This window comes from Drosophila willistoni, chromosome 3R, assembly GCF_018902025.1.
Source record: "Drosophila willistoni isolate 14030-0811.24 chromosome 3R, UCI_dwil_1.1, whole genome shotgun sequence".
In the NCBI taxonomy this organism is placed as follows: Eukaryota; Metazoa; Arthropoda; class Insecta; order Diptera; family Drosophilidae; genus Drosophila; species Drosophila willistoni.
Window position 1 is genome coordinate 15,186,876 of NC_061086.1, and position 26,409 is coordinate 15,213,284.

General features: G+C 40.3%; 1 protein-coding gene across 7 annotated transcripts; it reads left to right on the forward strand.

The window, feature by feature from the left end:
- Positions 1–18: 18 nt before the first annotated feature.
- LOC6650628 (E3 ubiquitin-protein ligase TRIP12) lies at positions 19–24,992 on the forward strand. Of its 7 annotated transcripts, none has more exons than XM_023180849.2 (11): positions 74–185; positions 8,616–9,551; positions 10,085–11,272; positions 14,741–15,328; positions 16,058–16,144; positions 16,978–20,067; positions 20,130–21,151; positions 21,231–23,147; positions 23,211–23,399; positions 23,470–23,671; positions 23,736–24,992. In XM_023180849.2, exons 2-11 carry the CDS (start codon positions 8,981–8,983, stop codon positions 24,188–24,190), a joined length of 9,309 nt encoding a protein of 3,102 aa, XP_023036617.1. In that variant the 5' UTR covers positions 74–185; positions 8,616–8,980; the 3' UTR covers positions 24,191–24,992. The 7 variants fall into 7 exon arrangements, with proteins under 7 accessions (XP_002074035.1, XP_023036617.1, XP_023036618.1 ...); XM_023180850.2 differs by having other exon boundaries at positions 16,061–16,144; XM_023180851.2 differs by having other exon boundaries at positions 10,088–11,272.
- The last annotated feature ends 1,417 nt before the right edge of the window (positions 24,993–26,409 follow it).

The window sequence follows — 26,409 nt, forward strand, 5'->3', positions numbered from 1 at the left end:
AAATGATCCCTGGTTTTTCCACTCGTCCATATTGAGACTGGTCACACTGTTTTTGTTGGAGTTGGACGGTGTGAGTTTTTGTTTTTGTTGTGGAGCTTGATGAAATTAATGAAAATTAAATAGCAAAAAACTGTGTGAAAATTGATAAAACTACAAGGAAAAATCAAAATAAATTGAGCTCAAAGGTAAGTCAAAGTAATTCAGCAAGAAACACGTACCAGTTGTGAGATAAGTAAAAAATTTCAAGTGGGGCTCCGCTGGGCAAATCACTCAAACGCGATGTACACATGCACATACACACACACACGCAGGCAGACGTGTGTATGTGTATATGAGTGATGAGCAAAAGAGGAGGAAAAAAAATACAGAAAACAAAATGTCGACCATTTGCATTTTTTCTAAAAATTCTTTAATTATTATGATAATTTCTAGAATTCGATCAATGAATTTAAATGCCGAATGAAGAGAGAAATGCGATTTTGTGATTTTCATTCGGTTGTCTAGATAAATTCAATTGGAAATTGAGCTAAGAAAAAGTGTTTTTGGTATTGATTTTTACAATGGCTGCTACTGCACCAAAGGCAGGCAACAGAAAGAGAGAGAAGAAAAGACAACTAGTCAGGAAGAGAAGAAGGTGCAGAAAATCGGGGAGAGATGACAATCAGAAATGCTGGCTATTAATTTGCATTTATTGCATTTGATCGGTTTTTTTTTTTGCTTTTGTTTTCATAGAAATGAAATGTCATTTATATAGCGAGAACATTTGGCCACACTGTCAACTCTGTCTCATGGCCATCCGATATTCCTCGACCTTTTCTATACATCCATGTGTTCAATATGGATTTTTTATTTCTTAAATTCTGTTTTGAAATTGATGACAGCTTCCTTTTGCAGCTCCCGTCCTTTCTCTGTTTTTTTTTGCCGCCTGCCCGTCACTACTTCCCATTTCTTTTACTTTCTCTTTTATCTATGCCTGCAATGGAAAAAGTTTACTTTTAGAGACTCATCGATGCTTATCTGCATGAGGAGGTGGTAGCGAGATAGCTGACAGTACCCGCCTCCTCCTACGACTAACTAGCCTCTTCTGAAGCCATTTCGTTATTTCCCCCCGCGTGTCATTATGTTCTCTTTATGTACATACATACATACATACATATCTAAAATTTGCAATCGCTTTGCTGTGATATTCTGAAGGTTGGCAACGCGTTGCTGCTTATTCAATTAAATTTTATTTTTGCAAGTAATGTCAAATTTCAATAAACGATTTAAAAGAGTATGAATCTTACAGGTATTTGTCTTTTTCATGTATTTGTGAAATAAGCTACTCAATTAGATGTGTGTGACGTCATTAAGAGAACGTGTCTTGAACAGCTGTTTGATTTAAAAGTTAAAAATATGTACATATTTCAAAAGCAGATTACTAACAGAAAGAGACAAGAACGCCAAGAAATACTCAACAATTTTGTGGCCGCATTAATGGGAAAAATAATTATTGTACTATTAAAACAAAAGATTGAATAGGCATTTAAAACATTTATTTAGTAGAATTTATATCTGATTTCCACTTATGATGTACCTAAAAGTGCCGTGTAAACAAATTCACACAACTCAACCTTGAGAGTTGATTGAACTGCTGCAACTGGAAATAAAAGAAAGAAAGGAACAAACATATTTTTTTTGACCCCCAAGAAGAAGTCTTTGCCCAGGCAAAAGAATGAGAGACGAAGGGTCGGTAGAACGGACGGACGAGGACGACGCCGCCGCCTACGTTTTTGGGGCCCACTACATAATTTGATTTCCGTTGCAAACACCAAGCGGGGCAGGTAGAGGAGAGAGAGTAGGCACACCCTTGTCCTCTATCCCATGTGCCACACTTCGCCTTGTTTGTCCTCCTTTTTTTTTTGAGTTCATATTATATTATTTTCTTTCTTGCAAAAAAATCCTGTTGTGTCTGTCTGTGGTCTGCTGCTGGTGTTCTGGTCTGGTCTGGTCTGATGATGACTTTTTGGAGTTGGAGTTTGGAGTGGATTCGGTTTCGTTTACTCTTCTTTACACACTGATTCGTCGTCGTTCTTATAGTAGTCGGTTGTCGGTTGTAGTCATCGTTGTCGTCGTCCACCAGTCCGTCCCCCCAAAATGAAAAAAAGCCAAAACACAACACACTCGGTCGGAACTTGCTCTGCGCTTTGTTTGCTGACTCTTTATTTCTCTCTCTCTTTCTCTCTCCTTGGTATGTGTGTGTGTGTGTGTATGTGTATGTTGTCTGTGTGTGCCTTTGTACATTGAACTCTCCTCTCCGTCATCCTCTCTTGGATTCAAGCCGACTTTGCCAAGAACCAGTGAGTGCCGCACACACATCTCTACACATATACATACGAATGATATAGCCCTAACCCTCAGTTTCTATTAGCACGAAAGCGGGGGGTACGACGGCTGTAAAGGGCAAAGACTAAGAAGGGGGATAGAGTTGAATCGGCGGACACAAGGGTTGTGTGGTATATTGATATTTATCCAGCAGTAAATATCCATTCTAGAGATACCCCTGATGTTTACAAAATGGGAATACTCTGGGAATTATAAAATGTCATCGTCGCATTAATGGGTTCAAAGAACATGAGCCCTCTGGCACCTTCTATTATCGAGAAAGAATATTATTAACCTCGTTTAATTATTATATTAAACGATATTTTATTATTATTATATAAATATTAATTCCACGTTAGAAATTTGTATTTCATTTGTGAGAGGCATCGTTTGATTTTTCTTTTATTTGTTCTCCTTGCCTTTTTCTTTGTTTTTTTTTTGTTTTAAAGACATCGTCACGTCATGAAGTTCCGTGCGTTAATGCAGGATCCGTTATATATGAGGGAATTTCAGAGTATCATTGCCACCCTGGCAAAACTCGCCAAGGATTGTCTAATGATACTTGAGGATCAGAAAATTCATTTCATTGTGAATGAGGAGCACAGTTCAACGGCATCGCCATTGGTGTGGACCAGTATAGCTTCGCAAGATTACTTTCCGGAATATCTTTGTGAGCCAGCCCGTGCGGAACATGGCTATATAGTTCTTCAGATGTCTGCAGCTCATTTAAGTCGATCTCTGGCCGTTTTGCGAATGAACAATGTCAACAATTGTAAAATGAAATTGCAAAGAATACAGTTTCCTTGCATTTCCGTTATTGCCTCGGTAGTTTCGGCCACATCATGCGAGCCGCGTGAAGTAGTACACGATGTACCAGCTACCATAGTGCCATTTAAAGAGTGGCCACCATATCTAGTGCCCAGAGTTCCATCATCCCAGCTTGTACTGAATATTCCTTCGTTACGTCTCATGCGCAGTCTAATCGAGAAACTAAAGAATATTTCACCAAGCCTGGTGTTTCATGCCAGTTCGGCAGGAGAACTTAATTTAGTGGCCGAATCGGAAATGGCCACCATAACCACACGATTTAAGCGTCTGCTACAGAGCATTTTGGTTGCTGATCAAAACGGTCCACAAGAGGCCTCCTGTTCGGTTGACACACGCAAAGCATCGGCATTCTTTGGGGCCCTGCAATTACCAAATGAGGAGCTCATCATTGGCATCGATCCAGATCATAGCATTCATTTGCAAATGGATATACGGGAGAATGTTGTACTCCATTCGATATTGCCAGCTGTAAGCGTTTAGGCATCCCTTGATTGATAATGCTTTGTATTAAAACTAATAAACCAACTGATTTATTGATTTAATAATACGATTTAAGACTATTTTTAAAGATTGCATAAATGGAGTTTATAATGAAGCTCACGTTACGTTGTCATCTCTAAAAATCTGTGTTATCGATATGCAAATTCGGCTGGCATATATGTACCACCGATAAGCGAAAGTTATGTTTTGTTGTTATTAAATTGTTTCGGTAGCGTTTTTCTACTGTGCCGTGTATGTGGCGCTATTGTTGTTGCTGTTTTCCGCCTGCCTTTGCCCCAATTTGTCAGCCGTGGCCTCTTTTTTTTCACAAACTGCATGGCCATTGATGTGAGTTTGTATTTGTGCATAATACACTGCGCGACAAATTTTTTAGACTAGAGAATTAACTATGGGGTTGGAGGGCATAGTTTAAATAGTTGATGAATAGAAATTTGTTGCATAGTGTTAGATGTATTGTTGATGGTTTTTCAACATCATACATATGTTTGCTTACAATGTGCAATTGACTTGCATTTTCTTCATCGTTTTTTTATTGTTATTATTATTGTTGTTGTAATGACGACGTCAGCAGCAGGTGAGCTAGAGTTGAGTCAAATCATCGCTGCTGGTTTCAACTAGGCCAACAGTAACAACGTTTGTGAGGTACAATGAGAGAAACGTGATTCACTCAAAATTCAAGCTCTCTTACACAGGGCAACAAAACATTTGGGGGAAAAAAATAGGAAAACACAAAAAAAAAAAAATACTGATTAGTTGTTGTGGTATTGTTGGTGGCTGCTTCGTTAATGGTTATCGTTGTATAAATATAACTGGCAACCATTTTTTATCAGACTTTCGGCAGATATGTACATGGCGACGACTATTGGCGGTTGCTGATTTCCTTTAAAATGACTTTTAAATGCGTTTTTAATATGCTATTGAAGGATTCAAAAACGCAGTCACAGAGAGTGCATCGATCAGCTGATTTAAAACCGGAGGTAAAAAAGTAAGAAATAGACGAGCGAGAGAATCGAGAGAGAGAGAGAGCAACCCACAGCTCTTTTTCTCTCTTGACGCAGCCATTTTGAGTCAAGTTGTTTTGTACTAAAATATAAATTCAAATTTTAAAATTAGATTAATTTGTTTGACAACCATTTTAACTTGATGAATATGAATATATAATTACTGTTTCGGTTGCTACTGCTGCTGGCTGCTGTTGTTGTTGTTGGTGGTTTGTTGACCTCATTTCCAGGGGGTTGAGTGACCTGTTTTATGATTTGAAACAACCAATTTCTCTCTTCCACTCAACTCAAACGCGCACTCACTCAACTTGACGCTAACTCTCGACCCGTATCACTCATTCTCAGTTGGCTTCGATGCCTCATTCGTAAGTTGATTTTGAATGCGTGCACAGCTAAATACAAAAGGAAACCAGAAGATAGAAAAGACGGAAAATAAAAGAAGGCGAAAGGAATTTAATTTGTTTCCTTGGTGTGTAAATGTGTGATTTATATAATTTATTTTATGCATAAACATACATATGTATATATGCACAACAAATTAGTGAATTTTTTCTAATGGATTTGCTTTTATAATCATTCTTCTGAGTGTGTGTGTTGGTGTAACATCGTCATCGTCGTCATGCGCTGGGCCTCGTGCCTTCTCTGTCAGACATACACATGGACAATCAAGTTCAACTGAAAAGAAAAAAGTTTCATTTTTAATAGATTTATATTTCCAAATAATTAATAAAAAGTTAATTCATATATTAAATGGTATAGGCTAAGGCTTAAAACTGCAACAGCAGCTAAAAAGAAAGAAAAAAACCAAATCGTGTGTATAACTGTATATAAGGCGAGTATCTTTCTCTCTGTCTGTGTGTGTCTCTCTCACTCTCCCTCTCTCATGCTTTGAGTACATAACGAGTTGTGTAAATGGCTGCGGCTGCTGCTGTTGCTGCTGCCGCGACTCGTTTGTTCTCCTACCTAAAAAATGAAATTGTTATATACTTTAGCCACACACATAAACCCAATTTGCAACAAGTTTTAAAAATTTTTAAGTGTAAAAAAAAAACGGAAGTTAAATCTTCTTTTAAGAATTGTTGCAACTGCAACACCAATTCTAAGGGTTGTCAAGTGTCTTAAACAACGTAATAACTGCGTCACAGAGGAAATATATACATATGTACATACATTCATACATATGTATGTATGTAGGTATAATGCTTTACCGTTAACTTTGTGACAATAGAAAGTTTTCCCATCTCTCTCTCTCTCTTACAGACCCCCTTCATCTCTATATTCTCCCTAAAAGTCTATTTCTCTATGTGCGTAGAAAACGTTTCGTAATAGAAAAAAAAAGTTGCTAGGGCCTTATGCTCCACTGAGTTTTTACAACAAAATTATGCATAACAATAAAACACAACAGTCACAAGAGAAGAGGGTGTGAGGCTAAAAATGAGGTGATGGTGGGAGGGTGAGAGGTTACATTGAAATTGTTATCAATTATGTTTCCAGATACATATGGTGTGTATGAATGTACGTACATAGCGGTATGTATTTATGTAGGGTTGTCAAACAAATCACATATGAGGGTTGCCCTCTAGTCTAATTGCATATCATACGAATACATGTACTATGTGGTTTTTCGAGGCCCTTTACATTTTCAATTATTATGCTGATAAAAGAAGAGTGGAGTGGAGGGGAGAAGAAAAGAGAGAATAACAGAAATTACACACCCGCCATATGTTCGTCGAGTTGTTGGAGTTAGTTGCCACACGCAAAGGCTACACACACGCACAGACTACTTACATACATACATATATACACACATCCAACAGATATCTATGTATGTACAATACATATGTATGTACATATGTATATATTTATACATAAATGTATACGTGAAGGCGCTGCCATTTGGTGGCCTCGTCGTGCTTTTTGGTGTGAAAAACTTGTGGCATATTATAGTCTGACTATAGGAGGAGAGTCTATTAAATAGTGATGGTAATACATTGAATCACGAGTTTCCAATTACAACCAACAAGACTAAAAAATGTCCATAAACATTGATCCAATTATAATGGAATTTATATTTAAAATGAATACCTCAATCATTCCACAAGCTTAAACGATATTTCACGCACATTGTATACAAAAATAGATCACATTGTCATCTCAAATGAAGCTTTGAAACAAATTTGGAAAACGAGAGAGAGAAAAAAATAACAAAATTAAAACAAGTACATAGATATTTTCATTTAGCATGTTGTTGAGAGGTTGACTTTGGCAACGTCACTTGTGTTCGTGTGAATGTTTGCTGGTTTCGTTTTGTCAGATGGCCTTGAACTCAATTTTTTTTTTTGTAATTTTTTTGCTTCTATTTGTCTATAGGTGCCATTTTTGGGTAGGTGTATGTATGTATTTTCATAGGTGCTTGTGGAACAATTGTATTAAAAATTAAAAAGGGCAGGCCAGACAAGTTGTAACACGCACAAAAAAAAACTACGCACTTCCATCAGGTTCTTCCCCTTCCCCTTTAACCACCACTTCAAGTATAAATTTCGTATCTGTAACGTTTTCTCTTGACTGACGTTGACTGCGCCGTTGACGTTGGCAAAGGGCACAACACGTTTCGGTTTTGTTTCATATATTTTTCCTCTTTTTTTTTTTTTTGTTCGTTCTCGCTGAGCAGCGAAACAAGCATGGCAAGTCACACAGACAGACATCAACACACACACACACCCAGAGAGAACTCGTTTCTCGCTCGCACTTATATACAGAGTAAAAGGGGAATGGGGGCCAAAATGAAAAGCAAAATATAAACAAAACAGCCAAAAACAGCTGATTAATACATGGGCTCACAGCTGTGTATGAAAGAGAGACAGAGACCATATTTGTGGATGAGAGCGAACACTGAGTGAGTCAACTTTGTTGTAGCCATTGAGTGAAAGATAAATGCTCTCAATATCTTGCTCTCTTTTCTCTCTTTCTCTTTCTTTTGTTAGATGCACGTGTCAGTGGCTGTGGCTGCAAACAGCTGTTAACTTATTTACAGTTTTCATATGTTGACAAAATGTGCTCAAATGTGTGTGTGTGTGCGTGTGCGCCTATTTCTCTGTGTGTGCGTATGTATTTGTGGTGGTGTTTTGTTATCAATTTCCATGTTTCTCTCTTCTTGTTGATTTCCTTTTGTCGCTTTGGTTTTTTTTTGTTTGTACCTGTCCTTAAAAATAAATCCTGCTAGAGTTTTTGCCTGACTCTCCATAGCCATCCATCCATTTCCTTTTTAGCGGTGTTTCTTCTACCTTACCCTCTACCCTCATGAGCCGGTTTTTCTTTTTTCCTTTTTCCTTTTTTTTTTTCAACACATTCATTGAACTATGAAAAATACTTGCTGTTCGCTGCTCTTCTCTTATCTCACTTACTCATTCGCTAGCGCTGTCTGGTCTGGTCTAGCTGCCTGTCAGTCGGTCCCTCTCACTGCTGGTTTGGTCCGTGTACAACACCCCAATCTAAAAGTAATACACGTCGTTGTTGTCGTCGTCGTCGACGTAGTTCTTGTCGCTTCGTTCGTTCGCATTGTCAGCACATTTCCTGCTTGATCTTGTTCCCGAACCAAAGTCAATTTTTCTGCTGTTGCCTGCCAGCGCCTGCCTGGAATGGAATAGTGTATCTATACATATTTACCCTTCATTGTCCCCGTTTAAGTTCTTTGTTTTCTATTTTTCATTCGCGTGGACGATCAGTTCAGTGAAATTTAAATTTTCATAATAAATATTTTGCGTGTTATAAGCAAAATTATTGTTGAAACATAACAAGAATAGTTTTAACAAAGGTGAACAATTTGGCATACCGAATAATTTTCAAAAGTAGGGTTGGTCAACTAAAATTTAATATTTCTTTTAAATAAATAATTAAAATTTATTTTCTTTGTATTTGCAGCGGCGTAAACAAAAACTCTGCCACGCATAACTTCAAAGTCTTCAAAAAAGGAACGGAAATTTTTGCAACAAAGGAAAAGCTCATATGAATAATGGGAAATAAATATACATAAAACCTAAAAGGCCGATCCAACGCCGTGTGTTTATTTGTGTTAGTGTTTAACTTAAAGACAATTTAATTTTGTACCGTCAAAACTAAGCAAAGAAAAAAGAAAAAGAAACGGGACTCGCTTTACTCTCTATAGAAGAATAAGAGACAATAAGAGACAATCGATAGAAGAAACAAAAATTTATTTGGTGTCCTCCAGTGTTTTGTTTTTGTGGCATGTTAAGTGTGTTCGATGCCGTTGCGGTTAAGTGTCGTCTATGGCCGAATCCGTTAAAAGTCAATCGCTCTCTGCATTGACGGAGGGGCAGCAAGACGACGGTACTACAACAACAACAACCACAACATCAACAACACTTCAATCCTCCCGACGCAATCACTACAACAATAACAACAATAATAATAATAATAACAACAACAATAGCAGCAGTAAAAATCACAATAATAAAATCCGTAAACGCAATACGGGAACGTCCACCACCAGCACAACAACAGCAACACTAGCAACTGCTACAGCTGTCAGCTCCTCCGTCAACGCCGTCACAGCCGCCGCAATACGTCCATCGCGCAGCAGCAGCAACAGCAACCAAGGACATAATTTATCATCCGCTACAACGTCAACCGCCTACCCCTTAGCCGGTAATAAAGAAACGCAAAACTCTCGTCGTAAATTTCGTGCGACCAATTCGCGTTCCCCTGTCACAACCACAACAACAACTGCATCCACGCCCAAAAATATAAACGATTCTTCAACAACTGCTGCAACAAGAATATCGCCCAGCAATCAAAGGAAACGTCAACATCAGCAACAGCAACCAAACAACAATCAATGTAGGTTCCCTTCTCTATCTTTTATATCATAAGAAATCTGTGCACTTCCCTAAGAAATGTACATTTAAAATGTGAACAATTCATTCATATTGGATTTGTTCTTGATTTATCTAAGTAGGTTGGCCTTAAGCTTCAACTAGAATATAAATACAAGTAAGCCATGACTTTGCCTAGATAGAAATTCAAATCTGTGAATAGTTCAGTATTTGGCAGCTCTTTCTACAATCTATACTTCTATATATATAACTATACTTCTATAGATATAAATATATATATAGATATATATATAGCAAGCATTATTTTTAAAATCAAACAGAAATATGGTTTCTTTTTTTTAAGTTTTCCTGTTGGTTTTAAATAAGTTTGTGCGAAAATAAAAAAAATTAACTTTTTTTCTGTTTTGACAAAATTGTGAATCACCTAGCGCGCGTGTACCAGCCTTTAATAGAAGAATAAGAAGAGAATAATCCATAAGCAGAATAGACTATATCAATTTTTGTTGATTTTTCGGTTTGCTCTAATGTCCTTTACAGCAGCACCCGGTGGTGACCAATTGGTTGAGCCCTTAGGCTCCCCTTCGAAGAAGCGTCGTTTGCAGCCGCCCGGCGGTGAGATAGTGCAACCGGGATCACTTACGGTTACACCACAACAACAGCAACAACGTACACCGGCTGCAGCAGCTCCAGCAACATCTTCGTCTGCCGGGGATTGTGTGGCTCAACGCACCCGCTCCAAGACTGTTTCCCCTGAAGAATTACCAAGCACAAGCAGCGCTGCAGCAGCAGCGGAATCCCGTCAAATTCGTGGAGGCGGCGGCGGTAGTGGTGCTGCTGCCACAAGCAGGCGCAAGGCAGGCGGCGGAAGCAGTGGCTCTCAGGAGTTGAGCAGTACAACAACACCTCAGCGTGGTACAACTGCTGCGACTGCTAATGCTCGATGTAATTTATTGAATTATTATCGCAAAACGCGTAAAGTAAGTCATACCAGAAGCACATCAACCACGAAGCAAACACAGAAGGGTCAACAGTTATCGAACGAGGAGTCCTCCTCGTCATCATTGTCGTTATTATCATTGGTGGCAGCGACAAGTGAGGCACAGGCAGCCCGCCTTCAGGCCAGTCGTTCGGCAGTGATAGCCGCCGCTGCGGCCATAGACGCAGCTGCAGCAGCCGTTTCATTGAATAAGATTGGGAAACATCGCAAAAATCTACGGAATCAGTCACAGCAAACACTAGAAGCGGCAGCTGAAGCTGACGAAAATTTGGAGGATCAGGGGCAAGATTACGACGCACAAACAGAACAAGAAGTACCAGCAGCAGGAACAGCAACAGCATCATCAGATACCTTATCTGCCAACTCCAGTAATACAGCTGAGTTGAATTCGCATCAGTTCCAAACAGAGTCTGTTCCTAACAACAACAACTCAGAGGAACAAGACGACGACGAAGACGAGGACGACGACGAGGAGGAGGAAGAGGAAGAATATCAGCAAGACGACGACGTACGTCAGCAGGTTGTTGGCGATTTTTACGAAATTGTCCATTCTGCGGATTCATCATACGAGGAAGACGCACAAATTGTTGCCGAAGAAGACGAGATAACTGAGGAAGAAGACGACGAGGAGGACGACGACGAAGAAGACGAGGACGATATTGAAGAAGACGAAGACATCGAAGATCTATCCGAGGGTGAATTTGCTCAGCAACTAATCGGTGAACTTGGTGAGTTGATTTCCCATAAATATCCTTTCCATTTTGCAATAAGATCTCACATTAATTAATATTCTATAGTCCCGATAAAATTAATTAAATGTTGTATGTATAGTAAACACTGTAGAATATCTTGTATATATATATATATATGTGTATATCATATGTTATTACATGTTGTTGTATGTTAAATACTTGTAGAGTATCCTTTATGTTTTCTTAGTCCAAACATATTTGTATTACCCGTATGCCTTGCACACATTGAGGAAAAAATACCTATAAATGACTTAAATATCTTTTGATTTTTAATCAACTCTAATAATGGAATAATGAATGAGTTTTTTCTTGAAAATTTCTATTAATCTTATTAAAGATCTCTGGTCATTTATGGGTAGTTTGCATTATGTTCGTTCTGTCTAGCATCTCTCCACCCCTAAAACTCTGAACTTTCCACATTTCTAACTGCTTAACCAATTAACCAATAGAACTATCCTTGATAAACTTTGTAGTAATACCCAATGCAAACAATTGATATTTAAATTTAAATCAGATTTAAAGCATTTTGTTAATTTTCCATTTGGTTAGGAGGCACTGTGCCCCGAATTCCCACCTTATATACATTACCCGATTCATAAGCAAATTTCTACCCGATAAAAATAGGTAACAAGTCACTTTTCACGGCTAAATACGTATACAAATATAATTTAGGATACAAATAACCACTTAAAATTAAAACAGTCGACACGCCACGACGTTCCAGTGTGTTGCTACTTCCATGAGTTTTCGGCTCAAATTAATTGCATTTTTTGCCATATAACCGATAACAAATACAATTTCTTATCAGACATTTCTTGTATGGCGAACAACTCTGTACGAGTGTGTGTGTGTTTGTCTGTGTTTGTATGTGTGTGTATATATAGTATTATATTAATTGTTCTTGTTGTTGTTGTTGATAAAACCAAAACACAGCAACAACAATTACAATAAATACATTTTTATTTGTTGTTCAGAAAGCCAATGTACTTGAAGGCAGTTTTAATTCATACGTTGCGACATTTAGAACGCAAAATATAACACACACAAAAAAATAAAAAAAGAAAAAAAAATATGAAAAGTTATTGTACAACAACAAATTTTTTATATATTTTGCTTTGCTTGTGATTAAATTTTGGCAAAATCATTTAAGTGAATTCGCAAAAAAAAAAAAAAAGAGATTAAAAGGAATAAACCAAATAGAATTGAACTAAAAATTGCAAGTATGTATTTTCCCCAAAAAGAATTGAATGTAATTCGGCTACAACTTGAATTCAAATCAAATTTTGAAAATTATAAAGTATTCTTAAATGTGCAAAAGAAATTATCAATTTGTGAAATGTAGTAGCGTTAGTGTAGATGTAGCATCGGTAGAGAAAAACTTGACGATAGTTTGCTAAAAACTGAACAATGAAATTATAAAGTTTTTAAAATGTTTGCTTTTTTCGATGATAATTATTCCATATTTTTGGCATTGCTATTTGTGTGTGTGTGCTGTCACACTGCTGGGAGGAACCACTGCATAGAAAAGGGGTTCACTGGTGGTTCTCTATATTATATTACAACACCCCACAACACTTAAGCTATCACCCACCCACCCATCACTTACCATTTCTTGCTCACACATTCCTCTCCTCATTTTGTCACTACTTATAAATACCTCCGACTCCACCAATCGGAGACTCACTTACAAAACGCCCACATTTTGTTTAACTCGAAATTTTTATTTAATAATTTATTTATGCACAAAAAAAAAACGCAAAAGAAAAGGAAATTTAAGCACACATACACATATATTTATCCTTTTCTCTGCCTAGTTTATAAGTGTATGCATAGTATGTGCCGCCAGTCCGACTCCCCCCCAATCCCCAGCACATCCCTTATCCGTTGTGTCGCCCCTGTGTTAAAAATCCCTTTTTTGTAGGCAAATTTCGTTTATAATTTAGTGCAATTTTCAAGTGTTGCAAAGCGGGAAATTTTTTGTGTTTCAACTTTTCTTTTGTTTATAATTTTGCACGTTGTTACGTTGTTGTTGTTGTTGTTGTTGTGGCAATTGTAGTTGCTTCCATTTTTCCCTCCCCTTTTTTGGTTTTTAATAAACTTTTTACAACAATTTGTTATAATATTATGTATAACATTTCAAAAAGAAGAAAAGACACGTAAAATGCTGATGCTTGTGTGTTGTTGATGATGATGATGATGTTGTTGTTTTTCGGTGTCAAACAAGGGCGGCAAAAGAGTATAAGGAAGAGAGATAATGAGAGCAAGTACGAGAAAGAGAGAGAGAGGGAGAGAAAAGGAGGTGATGAGACAACGACAACTATTAGCAGCAGCAGCAACAACAACGAGCAGCATAAACAAATTTGAAATAAAGAAATATTCCGATACACACATTACCAAAATCCAAGACCATACACCAACACACGCACCTACCACATCCACACACACACACACACTCACACGAGAACACATTTTTAGGGTCTCAATCAAAGTAAGTTAGGTGTATACTATTTTTTTTCACCAAGTGTGAGAGCCAACAGCAACAAGCAGCAGCAGCAGCAGCAACATCATCATTGTCAGTCGACGACAATAGATACAAAATTATTATTATTGTTAATAACAATAATTAAGAACAAAAAGAAATCAATCTATTATTTGCATTTTTGAACAACAACAACAACTAACTAAAAGTAGTTTAGCTGCCATAACAAAAACAAAATAAAAAAAAATACCAAAATTACCAAATAAAAAGCAACAAAGCTGTTTAACTGTTGTCTCCCACTACTCTCTACTCCTCCTTCTACCTTATAACAAAAAAAAAAAAACAACAAAATTTGACAAAAATCAATGGCGAAAAAAACCAACCAACCAACCAACCGACATCTAAAACCACAACAAAAAAAGGACCAAACAACAACAAAAACAACAAGAACAACAACCACAACTCCTCCAGAAGAGTGCCATTAACAACAGCAACAACGTCGTCCTCATCGGGCTATCAGCTGCCACGTGCCGGCCCCCAAGGACAACAGGGGGTAGCGGCGGCCGTGGCAGCTGCAGCTGCAGCGGGAGCGGTGGTGCAACAACCACCAATAGCGACAGCAGCGACTGCTGTCGTAGTGGGACGAAATCCACGCATCAGCAACAATAGCAACAGCAATGCAATTGTTGACTACAGCCTAATGCCGCCCTATGCCTTGACACCTCAGCAACAACAACAGCAGCAGCAGCCGCCTCCCCAATTGTTACCCCCAACGCAGCAGCAGCAACAATTTGCACATTTGTCTTCCTTCGGGGCAGCTGCCTACTTTGCACAACAACAACAGCAACAACAACAACATCATCATCAACAGCAACAAGCAGCAGCAGCAGCACATTATTATCATAGTTCTGTGGCTGTTTTGCATCATCATCAAGCACCTCCTCCGCATCATTATACATCCACAGGGGCAGGACCAGGGCCGCCATTATATCAACAACAGCAGCAGCAACAACCACCGCCACCTCCCCCACAATTGGCCCGTTACGGCACGACAGCAGCAGCCACATTTGTACCACCTACGCAACAGCAACAACATTTGCAACAACAACACTCTTCACTGCGTCGCAGTTCACGTGGCAAGACGGGTTCTTGTGTGAGTTCAGCAGCAGCAGCAGCAGCGGCAGCCGCCCAACAGCAGCAGCAGCAGCAGCAACAACAACACCAACATCAAGCTGCTGCTGCTGTACAACAACATCACCAACAACCACACCAACAACCTCAATTGCTACCTCCACCCGGCACCTATCAATATCAACAAGTGGGCGGTAATACTGTTGTTGTGGCTGTACGACATCAACAACAGTTGCAGCAACAGCAGCAATTGGCCTTGCAACATCAACAGCAGCAGCAGCAACGTGCTACAATTGTGCAACCCGGTTTTCTATTCAGCTATCGTAGCAATCATCCTCAGCAGCAGCAACAACAACAACAACAGCATCAGCAACAGCAGCCGCCCAATCTGCAGCAAGCTCCTAAAGTGTCCCAAAGCAGTGGTAAGAGAAGAAGCCTACAGATGATTATAAAGATGATGATGATGATGATGATGGAAAAGGGAAGAATGCAAATAAAAGGAACCCGCAAGCAAACAAATGCATACACACACACACACATACACACATGCAACAACCCTCAAAATACATACACACTTCCATACTCTCATTTACTCTTATAAGAAATAGGAGAAAGTTTTTAGACGACTGAAAAGGGCTTCTCTTTGTTTTTTCCTACATATCGAACAACAATTGACCGGGAAGCACTTAGGAAGAGAAATTGTGGTCCGTTGTATAATATAAAAATGTAAAAAGTAACGAAACGAAAACGTGTGCAATTGTAAAAAAAACAAACAGTTTCTTTATGGGTCTTGGTTTAATTTGTTTTGGTGCTGGGTCACTTGTATATTTGCATATAGATTTATAGGGAAATACCAAAAAGAAAAAAAAAACCCTCTTTCAACCACATACTGAATCATTTCTGTCTCTATTACTCACTCACTCTCTCTCTCTCTCTCTGCCCTGCGTTGCTTTGTTCGCGGTGTTCTGACCTCCTCCTGACTCTCCAATCACCAAAATCACCCAACTGAAAAATTCCCCCCCGCCTAAGAAATCAAACAACTAAATATTATTATATTATATTGTCTCTCTTTTTCTCTATCTCTCTTTATTTTTGCCCTCGACTTTTACTCGCATTTGCTTCAACAACATTGTGAAATTGTTCTTATTCAGCAGCTTCGGATGCTTTAACATATAGTTTGATGGCACAACAACCGCCAAATGGACCGCCGCATGCAGGTGGACAGCAAATGACGACAGGTAAACGAAACCAAAACCATAAACCACACACACATATAAACACAATGCAAAACCATCATCAACCATCAACAAGAATGATCATGTTAATAATAACAGCAGCCCATAAATCCTCCCCCTATTCCTAACCCTCACACACACACACACCTACTTATATTTTTCCCTACATTTCTCAACAAGGTAAACCCAGGGGACAGCACACTTGTTTTTTTTTTTTGTTTTTATTTTGTTTAGTTGATTTATTTTAAACTTCTTCCAGTCGTTTTACAACACTTTTTTAATGCTTGCATTATATAGTTTTTGATTTTTATTATTTTCTTTTTGATTTTAATTTATAATTTGTGTTTGATATAAAAATTATTTGTTGTATTGTTTTTATTTGATTTGAATTTTGATGTTTTTTACCCTCACCCCACCCCCACTTTTTCCCCACTCAACATTGAACCAAACTGTTCGCTTGCTTTAATTCAAAAATTAATATTTTAAATGTCTGAATGTGACCTCTAGATCAGTTCAAAGAAATCAAATTATAAAGCAATCTCTACCCATTTTTTTCTGACACTGCTTTTGATTGATAAATGTTGATTTGATTATCGTTTGTTTGACAGTTGCTTGCCAGCCTCTGCCTTGCTAACACAAACACACACACACACCCCTCTCATTCCTAATATTGTCTATCTCCCTTACGATAATATTCTATTTCCGATATAGATAATAATTCAACAGTACTAATATAATAGAATCTTGTAGCTTGAGTGTTTGAATTCTCGCAATGTCACAATACGATAATGATATTAATGAAGACATTTTCAATTTTCTACTCGATGCCGATTTAGGTGCCAACTCTGCTAATCTCAGCATTGTAGCCGCTGCCTTAAGTGCAGCCCGTGAAGTCGGTGGAACAGGAATTGTTGGATCATCGACAGTAGGAGCAGCAGCAGGATCACAAGGAGTAGCGACGGGAGCATCGGCACCAGGTGGTGGTGCATCAGCAGCAACTGCTGCAATCGGAACGGGATCAGGAGTGGTATCAGGAGTGGGAGTTGGTGGTGGCAACACCAACAATAGCAGCAGCGCCGTGGGCGCCAATCAAAGCAACAACACAGGAGCAGCAGGAGCCAGTGCTAGCAACAATGTGACAACAGGAGCAGGAGCAGCAGCTGTGGGTGGAGGACCACCCGGAAGCGGTGGAGCTGGTGGTGCTGCCGATTCGGAGAGTGATGACAGTGAGGTAGGCCGTTTGCAGGCTTTGTTAGAGGCTCGTGGATTGCCACCGCATCTATTTGGAGCTTTGGGCCCGCGTATGACACATATACTTCATCGCACCATTGGCAATAGCAGCAGTTCCAAGGCTAATCAACTCCTCCAGGGACTGCAATCCCATGATGAGTCCCAACAATTGCAGGCAGCCATCGAGATGTGCCAAATGCTGGTCATGGGCAATGAAGATACCCTAGCCGGCTTCCCTATTAAGCAAGTGGTGCCGGCCCTGATCCAATTGTTGCGCATGGAGCACAATTTTGATATTATGAACAATGCTTGTCGTGCCCTAGCCTATATGCTCGAAGCCCTGCCACGGTCATCAGGCACTGTGGTCGAGGCGGTGCCCGTATTTCTGGAGAAACTTCAGGTGATCCAATGCATGGATGTGGCCGAACAGAGTTTAACCGCCCTGGAGATACTCTCCCGTCGTCACAACAAGGCCATACTTCAAGCAAATGGTATATCAGCATGCCTTACATATTTGGATTTCTTCTCGATTGTAGCACAACGTGCTGCATTGGCCATAACTGCCAATTGCTGTCTTAATATGCATTCGGAGGAATTCCATTTCGTATCGGAGAGTTTGCCTCTACTTGCTCGGCTGCTTTCCCAACAGGATAAAAAATGTGTCGAGAGCGTCTGTTCGGCTTTTTGCCGTCTCGTCGAAAGTTTCCAACACGATGGCAAACGTCTGCAGCAAATTGCCAGTCCGGATCTATTAAAGAACTGCCAACAACTGTTGCTTGTTACCCCGGCCATATTGAATACCGGAACATTTACGGCTGTTGTACGTATGCTCAGCTTAATGTGCGGCAGTTGTCCAGATTTGGCCATTTCTCTGCTGCGCAATGATATAGCAGCCACCTTGCTCTATTTGTTAACCGGAAATGCTGAACCAGCGGCCGCCAGTTCTAATCATGTTGAGCTCATAGCCCGATCCCCATCGGAACTATATGAATTGACTTGTCTCATTGGTGAACTGATGCCCAGACTGCCTTTGGATGACATCTTCACAGTCGACTCTCTGTTGGATCGTCCCACTTTGAATACCCAAGATCAGGTGCAATGGCAATGGCGAGATGATCGGGGGGCATGGCATAATTATTCAACGATCGATTCACGTTTAATTGAGGCTGCCCATCAGAGTAGCGAAGATGAGATAAGTTTGAGTACCTTGGGAAGGACATACACGGTAGATTTTCATGCCATGCAACAGATTAATGAAGATACAGGAACCACAAGGCCAGTTCAACGCAAATTGAATCCAAATTATGTGGCTCCAACAACAGCAGCTGGTGGACAGGACTTGACAACAGGTGGAGGTGCATCCACATCTGCTGCAGCAGCTGCTGCCGCCGCCGCGGCCGCAAACAATAATAATAATAATCCAACGGGAACCACTAACACTACCACCTCTACCCCATCATCGGCAACGGCAACTTTATCCAAGCGTCGTCCTTCATTAGATGCTCGCATTGCCTGCCTGAAGGAGGAGCGCGGCTTGGCTGCTGATTTCATCAAGCATATTTTCAACGTCTTGTACGAAGTCTACAGTTCATCGGCTGGTCCCAATGTCCGTTACAAATGCCTGCGGGCCCTTCTACGCATGGTTTACTATGCCACACCGGAGCTACTGCGTCAGGTATTGAAATATCAATTGGTGTCCAGTCACATTGCCGGCATGTTGGGAAGCAATGACTTGCGCATTGTGGTTGGAGCTCTTCAAATGGCTGAGATTTTAATGCGTCAATTGCCGGATGTATTTGGCACACATTTCCGACGCGAGGGTGTCATCTATCAGTTCACTCAATTGACCGATCCGAATAATCCCATTTGCTCGCAACCGTCGCCCAAACCAACATTAAGTACAACAGGAACGCCCACGGCCAACGCTGGGGGATCGCAATCAGCACCGGCTTCGGCGAATAGTTTGCAAGTGAATCCCTTCTTCATGGACAGTAATCCACCCTTGCCAGGAGGCGGATCAGCAAGTGCTTCGACCACACCCAGCAGTTCCAAGCATCAATCGTATACGGTGAAGAGTTTCTCACACGCCATGAATGCTTTGACAGCAAGTGTCAAGTCAACGCCATTGGAAGTATCTTCTGGAGGAGGAGCAGCTGCTGCAGCTGGTAGTGGAGGCTTCAATTATAGTAGTTCAGCCCCGTCCGGATCCTCTTCGGCGTCATCAGCCCCAGCTGCCGTCTTCTTTCACGGTGATCCACGCCAACAGCAGCAGACGCAACAGCCACAATATGTGCACTTTCAGCAACCAGCCGCCCCACCGCCGCCGCCACAGCTATTGGATCCGCAGCAGCAGCAGCAACAACAGCAACAGCCGCAGGTGGTGCCTCAAGTGATCTATACCAGTCCCGGGTCCAGCAATTACCAATCCAATCATTTAGTGGTAGCCTCCACAAGTAGCGCTGCTGCCACCAATACTAGCCATAATTCATCTGCCTCTTCGTCGTCATCATCTTCGGCATCCGCCTTGCAGCACAAAATGACAGACATGCTCAAGCGTAAGGTCCCACCGAAACGCAAATCCCAGAGCAGTGGACGTGCTAAATCTCGTCAAGAAGATCCACCAGTGGCGACATCTGCAGCCGGCGGAAATCCACCACCAACATCAGCCATGCATGAGCTTTTAAGTCGTGCTACCAGTAAGTAGAAGTTATTTAGCCCAATTGAATCTCATTCACTAACAACCCAAATCTTTTAATAGGTTTAGGAAGCAGCAGCTCCGGAGGCGGTGGACGCAATACACCAAGCTCTGGTGGCAGTGGTTCTAGTAAATCTCGTTTCAATGCTGGCAATGCCAATTCTAGTGCCGGTTCAAGTAAATCTTCATTTTTGGCTTCACTTAATCCGGCTCGTTGGGGTCGCCAGACAAATCATCATTATCACCAGCAGCAGCAGCAGCAACAGCAGCATCATCAGCAACAACAGCAGCAACAGCAGCAACAACAATCGCAACAGCAGCTGCAGCAACAACAACATGGACTGAGCAAAGATGCCGCTGGACTGGCATACGTGCCCACAGGTGGTAATGGTGGCATGAATGCCGCTGCTGTCGCTGCCAGCATAAGTAAAAGCATTTCACATGCCAATCTCTTGGCTGCGGCCAATCGGGAACGGGCCCGTCAATGGGTGCGCGAGCAGGCAGTGGATTTCGTCAAACGATATACCGAACAGGAGACAAGACGCAGCAAGGGATCATTAAACGCATCAGACAGTAGTTCATCGTGTAATGCCGCCTCATCATCTGCCGCAAGTGATGGCAATGGTAGCCATCATTTTTCTTCTGCCGGCAGTACAAACGTATTGGAACGTTTATCGAGTATTTTACTTAAATTAAATGGCAGCTATCATGATTGTCTCGACGCGCTGCTCGAATTAAAGACCATTCTGCTGGAGAGCGATATTTCACCATTTGAGGTAAACCATTCGGGACTAATCAAGGCCATGCTGAATTATATGACCAGTGAAACGGGTCTGGTGGAGCGGGACGCACGTCTACGCAGTTTCATGCATGTTTTCGCTGGATTACCTCTGGAACCATTGCTTCAGAATGTGGGCCAATTGCCAAGCATCGAGCCAATTGCCTTCGCAGCATTTGTGGCCAAACTAAACGGCTGCGTGACGCAGTTGGAGCAATTTCCCGTCAAGGTGCATGATTTCCCAGCTGGCCCTGGAGGCAGATCCAATCAGAGTGCATTGCGTTTCTTTAACACACATCAGCTGAAGGTAAGTGGGGAGGACTCTAGATAGTAGTATCGATAAACGATTCCTAATTAATGGTTTTCCCCTTCTGTCTCTCGTTTAGTGTAATCTACAGCGTCATCCTCAGTGCAGTAATCTGCGTCAATGGAAAGGAGGCACTGTTAAAATTGATCCCCTCGCCATGGTGCAAGCTATCGAACGTTATTTGGTTGTACGTGGCTATGGAGGCATAAGAGCTGATTCCGATGATGACAGTGAAGAAGATATGGATGACAATGTGGCCGCTGTGGTCATGACACAGGCTGGTTTCAAGCACAAGTTGCAATTCCTGATAGGGGAACATGTTTTGCCATACAATATGACGGTTTATCAAGCAGTCAAACAATTTTCGCCTCTTGTTAATGAGCAACCCGAGACTGATAATGAATCGGAGACATTGCTGGGCAATCCTAGCATCTGGGCACAACAACATACCATATACTATAGGCCAGTTGATGAGGAGACTGGCGGAAATACAGGAGGAGCAGCCACCTCGAGTACAAGCTCTTGCAGTAGCGGTGGAGTTCAACAACAGAAGCTATCAAACAATTCTGGTGGTTCTACGTCCGGTGCGGCTACCTCGTCGTCTTGTTCATCAGGAGCCAGTGGCTCCTCATCGTCATCGTCCACATCGAAGAAGGCCCACAAATCGAGCAGTAAATTTATGCGCAAGAAAACTGAACTATGGCACGAGGGCATTGCTCCTAGTGTTATGTCTGCTCTTAAGCCATTCCTGAGTAGCACCTTGCCGGGAGATGTGGTAACCGTGCAGGACGCCTCATTGGATGCTCTGTGTATGCTGCGTGTCATACACGCTCTCAATCGCCACTGGGAACATCTGTATGGCTGTGTGGTCAGGCAGAATATTATTCCACAAATGGAATTCGTTCATCCGAAGATCACGGCCAAGGCAAATCGGCAATTGCAGGATCCTTTGGTCATTATGACTGGCAATTTGCCGCAATGGTTACCCCAGATTGGCATGGCCTGTCCATTCCTATTCCCTTTCGAGACACGTCATTTGCTGTTCTATGCCACCAGTTTTGATCGAGATCGTGCTCTGCAACGTCTATTGGACACAACACCGGATCTGAATGCTGCCGAGTCCTCGGAACGTGTGGCCCCGCGCCTTGATCGTCGTAAGCGGGCAATTTCTCGTGCTGATATCTTAAAGCAGGCTGAGCATATTCTTCAAGACTTTGGCCATTCAAAGGCCTTGCTAGAAATCCAATATGAGAATGAAGTCGGCACCGGATTGGGACCAACTTTGGAATTCTATGCTCTGGTCTCGGCCGAATTACAGCGTACCGACTTGGGTCTGTGGAATGGCAGTGATAGTTATCGCCAGAACTCTGTTACCGTCGTAGATGTGATTAAATCAAATAGTGCTATACTCCATATAGAAGATGCCGTTGAAGTGTCAGCGTCCACCATTGAGCAGCAACAGGGAACAACTGTTGTAGTAAGCAGTACTACGACTACTACTTCATCAACTCCAACAACGCAACATCATCTTACCCGCTCCACTAGTCGATCTCATGCCCTACGCAGTGGAGCTGGTGGCCAGCAGCAACAGTATCAGCATGGGGAGCACAGCTCCTCCAGTGCTAGCTCGAACGAGAATGCTTTAAATATGATTATAGCACAGCAATTTAGTGATATGTCTGGTGGTCAGCAGCAACAACAGGGCGAAACTGTTCCGCCGTTGCCGCCGTTATCTAACCACAACAACCAGCACAACAATCCCTCAACTGAACCACCAAATAATCCTAGCAGCACAACAAATAATTTAGAACAGAACATTACTACAATCAATAATACTTCAACAACAACGACCACCACCAGCTATGTACATGCTGCTCATGGCCTATTCCCACAGCCATTGGGCAAATCCTCAAAGTTGCCACAAATGACCAAAGCAAAGGCCAAATTCAAATTTCTGGGTAAATTTATGGCCAAGGCTGTGATGGACAGTCGTATGGTAAGTTGTAATCTTATTGTTGAATATCGATAAACAAAATACTAATTTGCTTTTGTTATGCAGGTGGATTTGCCATTTTCATTGCCCTTTTATCGCTGGCTGGTAACCGAAGAGCATTCAATTGGTCTCGCCGATTTGTCGCGTGTGGCGCCTGAGGTACAAAATACACTTGTTCGTTTGCAGGATGTGGTTCGTCAAAGAGAATATATTTTCGCTGATCCAAATATTGATGCCATGGAGAAGACCGAAAAGGTAAGAGACGACATGTCGCCTTTAAAATCATTGCAATATAATACAATATCACCTTTCTTTTGACTTTTAGATTGAGCAACTGGACTTAGATGGTTGTCCCATTGCCGATTTGGGCTTGGATTTCGTTCTACCCGGTCATGCTAATATTGAATTGTGCCGCGGTGGTCGTGATACTCCAGTGACTATACATAATTTGCATCAATATATCTCATTGGTCACATACTGGTTCCTCATCGAAGGCGTCCAGAAGCAATTTGAGTCGCTGCGTGAGGGTATGTTTGAAATCATACGTTTATAAACATTTATATTCATTTTCTTATTTTGTGTGCGCGGCAGGTTTCGATTCCGTCTTTCCCATACAACGTCTACGCATGTTCTATCCTGAGGAGCTGGAGTGTGTATTTTGCGGCTCTGGAGAACAGCATCAGCGTTGGGATCTCAAAATGCTGCAGGACAGCTGCCGTACAGATCACGGCTTCCATCAGGAATCTCAGGCCATACAATATCTATACGATATACTCACCTCCTACAATCGCGATGAGCAGCGTGCTTTCTTGCAGTTTGTGACAGGATCGCCGCGTTTGCCCACAGGTGGCTTTAAATCCCTAACACCGCCTCTGACCATTGTGCGTAAAACATTGGATGGCAATCAGAATCCCAATGATTATCTACCATCTGTGATGACCTGTGTCAACTATTTGAAGTTGCCGGACTACTCAAGTCGTGATGTGATGCGGCAGAAACTGAAAGTGGCTGCCAATGAGGGCAGTATGTCCTTCCATTTGTCCTAAACAACACGCCAACAAAAAAACACATACATAAACACAAACACACATGCACACACACCAACGAAAAGGAAGAGATAACATAAATTTAAGAACAGATACACACATCCTGAAAACACAAGCTAAGAAAGGAAATGAGAAAACACTGAAATCGTTTAGTAATACTTTATATATATATTTATATATATATATGTATGTATATGAAACAGCTTATATATACATCTATATATATATAAATAAGATTAGCCTTCCTCTCACTCTTTCCCGTAGCCTACCTTCCTCCTTCCTTTAACCCGCCATCTCTCACCATTCACTATATAAGAATCGCTGAAAGTTTGAATTTGAATTGAAATGAACTTTGAGCAGCAGCAACTTTTACTTTATGTTGTTAACGACAAACCCAAGATTATCTTATCTTTGGATTTTCTTGCATTAATTGCAATTAATTACCGCTTACCACTTTTGCCCTCCCTCTCTCTTCCCGCTCCCATCCCTACTCTTTTTGCGCACACCCCCACACATGCGCAAGCGCTCAGGCAATATATATTTTTTATCAAGGAAAAAAAAAAAGAAAGAAATGAATAGATGAAACAAGAACACTAAGAAAAGGCAGGCCACCGTTTGCAAAATGTTATCCTTAAATAAATTGATTAGTAATTCGATAAAAAAGCAAAAAAAGAAAACATAAAAAAAAATATATATTTAAATATAAAAAAAAAATCCAAGAAATATTTTTGTCATTTTGGTAGATTTATATTATTTCTTATTATAGTTCAATTACAATTTAGTTTGCTTCTTTTTGTATTAAGTTTTTTGTTGTTTATATTTGCATTAACAATTTGCTGGCGTGTTTCTCAATTGGAGTTTAATTAATTCTAGAAATAATGTTTACTGAAAAAAAAACAAAACAAAAATCAACGCTTATTAGAACGAGAGAAGGACGAAGAGATGAAGCAAAATGGAAGATAATGAAAGAATGAAAGAAGAGAACTTTAACGTATTTGCCCACCCTTGAAATCTATATTTTAAACAAGACGGAAAACCGATTACATCATACTATAAATTAAATATATGCTCTATGCATAAAATATACAAATATGATTTAAAATTATATATAATATATATATAAAGCGCCTAGAAAGCAAATCATACATCAAAAACAAAGAGAAAGAAGAAACAAACGATGCAAGCCAAGCAAAGAGAAGGACAAAGGAAAAAAACGCTGTGTTAAATGGAAAACCAGCAAAAAAATGAAAGTTCTTTTTGAAATATTTCAATTAAAACCGAAATGTGTGGAGTTTAGTATTTAGAGAACATCTTATATGAGAACTATACATATATAAATATATTTAAATTGTATCATTCTATATTAACAACAAAAAAACAAAAACGAAAAACAAAACAGTAAAAGCTTAAACATTTTGTGTTGTGTTTAACAGAAGCGCTAATAAATCTATAAATTAATAAATCTAATTGCAAAATCGATCTTACACATACAAATATATATATATATATATACATACATATATAAATAATGTAATTGAAGCAGAAACAGAAACTGAAACCTTTTGCAGTACTGATTACTGATTTGTGGTATACATAATACGCGTTTACAATTTACTATAACTTACCATATAATAATAATAATATTAATTATCTTAAACAATAGAAATTACACATATGCGACCTCACACACACACACACACATCTACAATCTATAGACCGTAAGGTGTAGGTGGCTGATCAAGAGTTCTAAAGAAATGTTAGCATTAAATTATTAAAATAACATTAATACCACATAAATACTTGCATATATAAATAATACACCTACATATTGATGTATGTGTGTGTGCGTGTGTAATGTGCGCCTACGTGTGTATATCTGAATGGTCACCAAATTCACAAAAAGAAATTGATCTATAATATTATATTATGAGATGACAACAACAAAAAGAAACGAAGAAACAAGTAAATAAAAATGAGAAAGTTAAACACTATTGTTTTATTTTATATCGAATGTAATGTCGAGGATCAGGATGTTTGTTGGCTAGTTTAATGACCCGTTTAGTATTTCTGAATGCTATTGAAGGTTTCTGTTTTTGCGAATCGGTGTTTATAATCAGCGAGATTTTAGAGCTAAAATTGAAATTTCTTAGACCAAACTTTCAAAATCAGGCAAAACATGACGGAGTTACAGCTTCGCAGGAACTATGGTTTTAACGAAT

Excerpts from the sequence above, each read along its gene's own strand:
- LOC6650628 (XM_023180849.2), top strand. The coding sequence starts at position 8,981 with ATGGCCGAATCCGTTAAAAGTCAATCGCTCTCTGCATTGACGGAGGGG. Across the intron at positions 11,273-14,740 it reads GCAACTAATCGGTGAACTTG|GGGCAGGACCAGGGCCGCCA; the intron begins GTGAGTTGATTT and ends ATACATCCACAG. Across the intron at positions 15,329-16,057 it reads TAAAGTGTCCCAAAGCAGTG|CAGCTTCGGATGCTTTAACA; the intron begins GTAAGAGAAGAA and ends GTTCTTATTCAG.